The sequence below is a fragment of the Epinephelus fuscoguttatus genome, linkage group LG23, assembly GCF_011397635.1.
Source record: "Epinephelus fuscoguttatus linkage group LG23, E.fuscoguttatus.final_Chr_v1".
Taxonomy (NCBI): Eukaryota; Metazoa; Chordata; class Actinopteri; order Perciformes; family Serranidae; genus Epinephelus; species Epinephelus fuscoguttatus.
The window spans coordinates 16627961-16636518 of NC_064774.1; the positions used below are offsets into that span (position 1 = coordinate 16627961).

Below are 8558 nucleotides of genomic sequence, written 5' to 3' on the forward strand. Positions count from 1 at the left end.
AATACGCAGAGCTGTAAACACAAAAGCTCAGTGAGTGTCCCAGTAAAACCTTTTGGCAGGTCCAGTATTCGATCTGTGTGAACTTGCTCAACGTGCACCACACCCTGCAGCAGGCGAACAGACGATTTGGTTGCTCATTTGCTTGCCGACATGCCTCTTTCAGTAAAGGAAGTAACTGGCAGAGGTTTTAAACAGAAATGAAACTTAAGAGAAGGAGGCCAGCCCAGAGGAGGGACACACACAAGGTGGGAGTGGACAGAGAAGCAGAAAAGCCTGTGAGATTCAGAGCATCTCAATCATCGAAAGGTAATATTCAACTTACATCAAAAAAAATATTCTTAAAATGCATGTCTGTTCAAAAGGGACTGACAAGAATGAAAGTAGGTTATGTTTAACCCTTTTTACCGTAGGGGATTAGTAGTATTATACGATCACTGTACAATTAAAGGGTCAGGGTTAGAGTTAGGGGCTAAATTAAACTCCAGTGTGATCACCTGTGGTGTTTCAGACAGGTTTTTACTGCATGGTTTGTCAAAGTGCGTGTTTGCTCCGTAAGTTTCAATGCTTTCTTTCCTAATGTTTCTGCTGTTGGGATTTCACACACACACACACACACACACACACACAATTATCCAGTGGGTGTGTCATCAGTATTACCTTAGTGTAGAGTTACAACGATGATTCTACTGACGTTTCCTTGTTGTGCGGAGAGATGCTTCGTCATCTTGACTTTTGAAATCTGTCCAACAAAAACCCAATGAGGGATCAAGTAACCCACAATTCTTATTACCTGTGCAAGCAAACCTGTGTCCTCAACACTGCTGTCCATCCAGGCTCTTTTCAACAGGATAACTACTTACAACAAAAGACACAACATCTTGTTTCAAATAAGAAGTTGGATTAAGTAATAATCACAGTGTTGCTCAATTCAATGCACACAGGTTTCACTGCCACAACTTACTGTGCCTGTTGTGATCAATAGTTCCTGGAAGTTAGCATCAGCTAACATTAGCAAACTTTAACTTTATATTTCTGTGTCGCTCATAATAGCACATAGAGCACTGACTAACTCTTCTCTACAGGGTTCCCACACCTTTATACCAATCAATTTTCAATACCTTTCCATAATATTTTACCCTGTCTCCAGGTGCCATAAAAAAGGGCGCAATTTTGAGTGTGGAGATGTTCACACACTTTGTTTTACCACAACTAAATTTGGCCATTATTCTGCTATTGGGAAACACAGCTCTGAAAAGCTCACCCGTGTTAGCATATAACACATTGGATAAGGCAATGGACTTTTAGACTATTAGTGTAGGCTAATTTAGACTTCATAGGCTGTTTTACCTTCATTAAAAGCTCCAAAGCCTTGTTATTTATGGTCAAAATGACTCTTTTGATAGTAAAGGTTGTCGACCCCTTCCCTAACCAATTCAACCATTGAAGGCAACGAGTACTAGCCAATCAGAGCGAGAGTAGCAGGGCTCATTCCTTCGCTATCCTAGGAAATGCAAATTCACTTTGGGGAGACTGTGCGCTTGCTAACTTTACTCACTCATTAGACATTCCTGCCACCAGCTAGCTGCACACGCCAATGAGTATTGGGGAATTCTGGTGACGTTTCAACTGTCACGCAGCGCAGCACCAGATTTTGTGTTAATTCAATGATGTTAAAAACAGACAATTGAAATTCAAAACTTTTCCAAAATGAATTCCAAATCAATCCCAGGCCTGGAAAACAGTTTTTCCAATATCGTAACTTTTCCAGGAACTTCATGACCGTGGGAACCCTGTCTCTATTTGTGGTATTGCAACTCTGTGTTTTAACATTTACTCTTAACCTTGTCACCTGTGGGAACAATGCCCACTGTCTGAGGGAAGTTACTCACTTCATGAGTCATTGAACATTTAGATGAATATTTGAGGACAAACCAAAAAAGTCTTTACAAAACCAAAAATGAACTTAACAATCCGAGACACGACATCGCTAACTGACTAACCTTATGATATTCTCTTATAGCAGATATGGCCTCCGCTCAAGCGTCGCCCAGTGAGACCCGCCCACTGGAGAAGCATCTAACATGCTCCATCTGTATGGATGTGTTTGTGGATCCTGTCACTACAGCTTGTGGCCACTCCTTTTGTAAGGAATGTCTGGACCGCCACTGTAGGTGCAATGACAGTATATGCCCCCTGTGCAAGGCACATGTGAGTAAAACCCCACAGGTGAACATCATCCTGAGAAGCCTTGTGGAAGAGATGACAAAGACCCCAGAGGAAGACGCTGATAAGTACACCGGGGCGCCTGGCGAAGTGGCCTGTGACATTTGCACAGAGCACAAGCTGAAGGCTAAGAAGTCCTGCCTTGTCTGTCTTGCCTCGTATTGTTCGACCCACCTGGAGAATCATACTTCGACTGAAAGGTTGAAGGGCCACAAGCTGGTTGAACCTGTGGAGAACCTGGATGAGAGGGCCTGTCTGCAGCATGGACGTCCCTTGGAGCTGTACAGCAGGAAGACGAAGAGATGTATTTGTGTACGCTGTACTGAGGAAGATCAGGAGGAGGTTGTTTCCACTGAAGAAGAATGGGGCAAGAAGAAGGTAAACTAAAACATGTGTTTGGATTCAAATCACCAAAAAGTAGTGCACGAATAACGAGACAAAGTTTGGACTTTGACCTGTTTTTTTGTTGACTACAGGCCAAGCTTGGAAACACAAAGGCAGAGTTACTTGAGAAAATTAATAAGAGAAAAACGCGGGTGGATGAGATTAATGCATCTCTCAAGAGCTGCAAGGTAAGCTGCAAGAGAGACAAACATTACTGATCCTGGGCTCTCCTGGTTTACAGAGCCAATCAGACGAGTCTGTCAGTGAAAACTGGCTAAGCAAGTTTGCGTCAGTGTGGCAGTTAAACACCATGCCAGCACATTTTTATAGTACACGCAAATGATAATGCTGCTTCTTGGGCCAGATGGTGATATAATGAACTTTACCTAAAGGTCTCCAAGCAGTGGTGTAGTAGTATGGAAATGTTGATGCTTAGGCTACGTTTACATTACAGGACTTAATGCTCAGTTCTGATTATTTCCCCAGATCCGACCTTTCTGCCGAGACTGTTCACATTCATGTTTAAAGAAAGCCATATCTCATATCAGTGTGAACAGATCTCTGCCCTTAAACGGTGCACGTGCAACCAGTAATGTTACACACATGCGTTTGGGGAAAAAATGAACAATGTAATGACGCAAGTTTCACCTCTAAATGATCACAGTAATAGGAAGGTCAGATAATAAGTAGTCATGTGCTTGAGTGTGTAGTATCTTTGGAGAAATGGCTCCTCAGAGCAATAAGCATTTTTTTCGGGATTAAGGGCTGTCGCACGAATGGGCTTTCGATCTGCTAACTTTATTGGTAGGTGGTAGGTTGGTAGGTAACTACTAACTACTGTTAGCTCTGTAGAGAGATGGGCTTGTGCGCGGCTGAAAGAGGAGTCAGGAGTGGCAACACATTCTCACTCCTACCTCGTCACATATATCGACATTTGGTAATGGACTTTGCACGTCCAGATACAATGTGAAAGGTACCCTGGGTGTGTTGCTGCTCTGGGACGACATGTCAAGTTCTGCCTGTTATATGCATTGTTGTCTTTCAAAATACACTTCCATTTGCACAGGAAATTTACCATTTACATACAGTCTCTTTCAAAATAAAAGCACTACGTTGGTAAAACACCTTCAATAATGAACGCATATGGTTGGGTTTAGGTGACAAACACACATGGTTTGGTTTAGGAAAAAAGAACAGAGTTTTGCTTTATAATCTTACGGGACGTGAACACCAGTCTTCTGGGGGAAAGACTGTGTTTGTTGGTCCCACCCGCCCTACTTGGACTTTAGCTGCCTTCACTTCTGTTCTCTTTTCTTTTCTTTCTGGCGCTGCTGAGCACCGTTAAACTATAAAGGTGACCAGCCACGTATCATGCCAATGTGAAAGGACGGCTTTGTTTGTAAGGTGTCTGATGCCCCAAGTCATTGCCCAAGTGTCGGATTTTGACAACTTCTCAGTGAGACTGGGTTTGGAGTGATGGGGCCGTGATGTGGAGGGTTTCACGAAGGAACAGTTCCTACAAACCTTAGGGCCTTGAAAAAATATCCGATGGTTGCCTCACTCTGATTGGCAGTTCAGCTCAGCGCACGCTTATGAAACATAAGAGAAGAAAGAAAAGAAATGCCGTCAAGAGGGCATGACATAGACATTAGGTGAGATTATTTTTCAGCCATTGAGCTCCTTGGCAGAAACGGTTTGTAATTGTTTTGTCATCACTGTTCACTGGCACACAATAAATATCCTTTGTTCTGTAAATGTGGTTGTGTGGTTACCCTGCTAAGTGTTATTTCCTCTCAAGCAGGCACAAAAATCTACATGCTAGTTGGTTGCTGGCTGTAATCTTTGCGGTGTGTTCAGGTGTAGCCTTATCCTACACAGGCAGCCTGAGGTGATACAAGGTTCACTTTTTGTTGCCACTAGTTCTTTGTTGGTTTGGTGCGTCTGGGTCTTTAGGATGTCAAAGGCTACATTCCAATATCTCTGTTGGTGCCTCATAACGCTGTCACGACAGCCTTCTGTAATTTCAACGGACCACTCCGACACTGTACAGGGTGTGATCTGCTCCTGCACAGTGAAGTTTAACGTGGAGAAACCATGGATGTATGAACAAAAACATGAATTCCAATATGACCGATCCTATAGTGGTCCCACTGCCAGTGATCATATTGGATATAGGACCACTTATTACAGTGACCCAGATCTGATCACCATATATATTGTGTTATACGTAACATTTCTGCAAGTATTGTTGCTTGGCCTCACCCTTACCCTTCTGTATTTCCAGGACCAGCTGGAGAATGAGTGGTGGGATATTGAGGCCGTGTTTACAGCAGTGATGAACACTGTAGAGGAAGCCCTAGCAGCAGCTCTTAAGCCACTAAAGGACAGGAGGGAGGCTGTGGAGAAAGACGCAAAACACATCAAGACAGAGTTGGAAGAAGAGATTGACAGGCTTGACAAAACCATCTCTGAGCTGGACGATATATCTGTGCTTGAGGATCACATCCTTTTCCTTCAGGTGAGAGGAGTAGAGCATTTTTGCTGAATGAATGTGATCCAATTACCTCAAAATCTTTGTGGCTTTCATGGTTAGATCTTCTCTGTAGCCTGTTGATTCATCTCTGTCTTTCTCCTTTTCCCTGTCTCAGAGATACCCATCTCTTCAAGACCTGGACAGCTTCAAAGACTCAACAGAGCTAGAGCTTGACACGTCACTGTCTTTTGGCACGTTGAGAAAAATCACAACAGCCATGTTGCAACAAATCCAACGGGAGCTAGAGAAGCTGACCTCCACTGGTAAAGTTAAATAATGATGATCAATGTTAAAAGCTAAATATATTGACTTCACTGATCTAAAACTATTTGTTTACTTTGCAGAACTTCAGAGACTTCCAAAGTTTACAGGTACGTGTTTCTTCCTCATGATATATTTTTAAAAAATTGGCTTTTGTTGTCTGATCTTGTTATTTTTAACTTGTAATTAACAGTAGACGTAAAGCTGGATCCAACTACAGCACACCGACGCCTTGTTCTTTCTGATGATGGGAAGGAAGTGAAAGATGGAGGGGAGGACCAGGAAGTAGATGAAACTCCAGAGAGGTTTGATCTGTTTGCCAGCATCCTGGGGCTCAACAGATTGACCTCTGGGAAGTCATTCTGGGAGGTGGAGGTCAGCAACAAGACGGGGTGGGACCTGGGTGTGGCAAGGGGCGATGCAAACCGCAAAGGGAAACTCTCTCTGATCCCAGATAGCGGTTACTGGGTCACTGTACTGTATGAAAACGAGAAGTACGCAGCCCTGACATCTCCACCGGTTCGTCTTTCCCTTAAAGAGAAACCTCAGAAGGTCGGGGTGTTCGTGGACTTCGAGGAAGGTCTCGTGTCCTTCTACGATGTGACAGCTCAATCTCACATCTACTCCTTCACTGAGTGTTCGTTCAGTGACGAGCTCTTCCCGTATTTCAGTCCACATGTAAAGCAAGATGAGAAAAACTCTTGTCCTCTGATTATATCTGCTGTGAAACACTGTGAGCAGGATGTGGATATGAAGGATGAGCAGGTTTGTGCTCCAGTTTAGGGAAATTTTTGAGGTCAAAAAATTGGGTTCAGTAGAATGTGGAGGAGGAATCTTAAGGCTCAGGATTGGATGGATTTGAAACAAATAATTAATCACTAAATAGAGAAGAATTTGAATTAGTAAAATTATTTGGAAAAGGGTAGAGCTTCAACCCTCTGGAGTCGACGAACGTGCCGGTGCATCCAAATCACATGACCGATTTAAGATGACGTAGCAGCAAGACGCAGCCTTGCTGAGAATCTCAACTTCGTCGAGAGTGCGAATTTCAAACTATATACCAATTTTGAATTGTGTTGATAGGTCAAGTAAAACTAGATTTATGATTACGCTATGCTTTTTCCTGAATACTGTCATCACATTTGTTGCAAGAAGAAACAGTAAAAATTGACTATTCTAAAGGAAAGTGCTCGCAAGCAAAAAAAAATAAAAAAACATGACACCCTCTTTCCTATTGGTGTTGTTTTTTGCGTGATTTTAGGTCCAATGTGTTAATACAGTATGTCAAAATGAAAACATAACTGTAAAGTCACACAGGTGAGGCCAGGTAAAGAATTTTTAAGGTGAAAATTAAAGGTAAAATCAAAAGTAGTCATAAAATGCCCAATTATACCCTTGACCACAAAGGGTTAATTGATGAACATGCAACAAGATGTGCTGATACATGAAAACAAGCCTTGGGGAGTAACAATGCTACTACTGTTTATAATGCAAGTTGCAGATTTTCTGTCATCATGGTAAAAACTGACACTATGAGCTGTAACATCGGGTTGAACTTGAATTGTGAGTAATAACTAATACTAGTCCATACCCATTGGTAGCTTTGTCACCTTCTACCTATAGATGCCAGTCCTCAATGCCTATGTGCAGCTTCACATAGATTGACCACGTCAGTGAGTAGAAAAACGTGGGACAGACAGAATGACTGACTGACAGAATGACACACTGACAGTTTCCGTGATTATGTACAGCATACCATACCATGACTTAGTCATACCAAAAATTAGAAAACAACAACATTGGGCCACAGGGGGAGCCACCGTGATCGGTCACATTTTAGCCATTTTTAAGCATTGTTCTGTTGTTATAGCGCCACCCAGTTGCCAATTAGAGTTAAATTTCTCCAGTCACCTTGAGGCGTCCTGTTCTACATATCTACCAAGTTCAGTAAAAATCGATATGGCGGTTAGGCCTAGATAAGACATTAGCTCTCTAGCGGCCCCATTTTGTTTGATGGGGTCAATAATGGAGGGGTCCCCTCAGATTATGTGAGGTCATATGCCTACAAAGTTGCGTGGTGATGGGTGAAACCCTTGAGATGTTATACACCTTTATGTGATGAGCCACGCCCTCCGCAATATTCATTGCCTTATAGAAGCTCAGTTTTAGTAAGTTTTCCAACTTTTGCCAAGAGGGAACTTTAGATATTGGTCCCTAGATTATGTTCACCCAGTTTCATGCAGATCGGTCAAACTTCCTAGGAAGAGATCCATTTGAAGTGTTTTTCAAAAAATTCAAAACGGCGGAAAATCGATATAACCGGAAGTTATGGGTTCTTGAGGCAAATTTGTTCCTCATGAGGAGAGGCATCTCTGTGCAAAGTTTCATGTCTCTACGACATACAGGGCATGAGATATGCCCATTCAAAGTTTGCAATTTCAATCACATGGATTGACCAAATCAGTGAGGAGAAAAACGTGCAACACACACACAGAGAGTTTTCGTCAGTAACATACAGCCTGCATCAATGGATTTACACTGTATGAATGACCCAATGGACCCCTTCACAAACAATGATAGGTAACAGATGTGCAATGTGTAAGGGCCTGTTTGTTATGTATAAGGGGGGAAGGGTGGTGCAAAAAGGGAGAGGCATGTCAAGAATATTTTTTAAGCACTGGGTAGGGACTTGTGTTTTTATTTTGGCTCAGGGGAGGGGCATATGAATTTAAATGGTTGTATTTTTTATGTATTTGACTGGTGATTTTTAAAGAAAACAAGCTGTTTTGTTTTTAAAAAAAAACGTTTTAAAGGCATGTTTTTAAAAAAAACCCACAGGGAGTTTTGGAAGGTATGTTTTCTTTAGAAAGTGTAAAAACAGAAACTATCATTGAATAAAATAGTACTATTTCATTAAAAATTTAGTCTATTCTATGTAGACGTATATATGCTTGTGTTTTATTAGTATCACAATCAGTATTTTGTTCTTGGAAAGCAGAACAAAAACAAACAAAAAAAATTAAATAAAATGAAAATGAATACCTTTTAAAAATGTAAATAAAAAAACAAACATTTTCAAATTTAATCAACTGTCTTCTGACTTTTTTTTAAATCCACCATTTGAACAAATCTGTATTGTGCAACAGGGTGGTTGAGT

The 8558-nt window shown here is 41.7% G+C and overlaps 1 protein-coding gene across 3 annotated transcripts; it reads left to right on the plus strand.

Annotated features, from left to right (window-relative positions):
- The first annotated feature begins 57 nt into the window (after positions 1–57).
- Positions 58–8486, plus strand: LOC125883367 (E3 ubiquitin-protein ligase TRIM39-like). 3 transcript variants are annotated; one of them, XM_049567579.1, is made up of 7 exons: positions 58–306; positions 2021–2601; positions 2700–2795; positions 4892–5125; positions 5256–5403; positions 5485–5511; positions 5598–8486. In XM_049567579.1, the coding sequence occupies exons 1-7, from the start codon at positions 198–200 to the stop codon at positions 6182–6184; spliced, it is 1782 nt and encodes a 593-aa protein (XP_049423536.1). In that variant the 5' UTR covers positions 58–197; the 3' UTR covers positions 6185–8486. The 3 variants fall into 3 exon arrangements, with proteins under 3 accessions (XP_049423536.1, XP_049423533.1, XP_049423534.1); XM_049567576.1 differs by having other exon boundaries at positions 61–306; positions 5595–8486; XM_049567577.1 differs by having other exon boundaries at positions 61–306; positions 2024–2601; positions 5595–8486.
- The last annotated feature ends 72 nt before the right edge of the window (positions 8487–8558 follow it).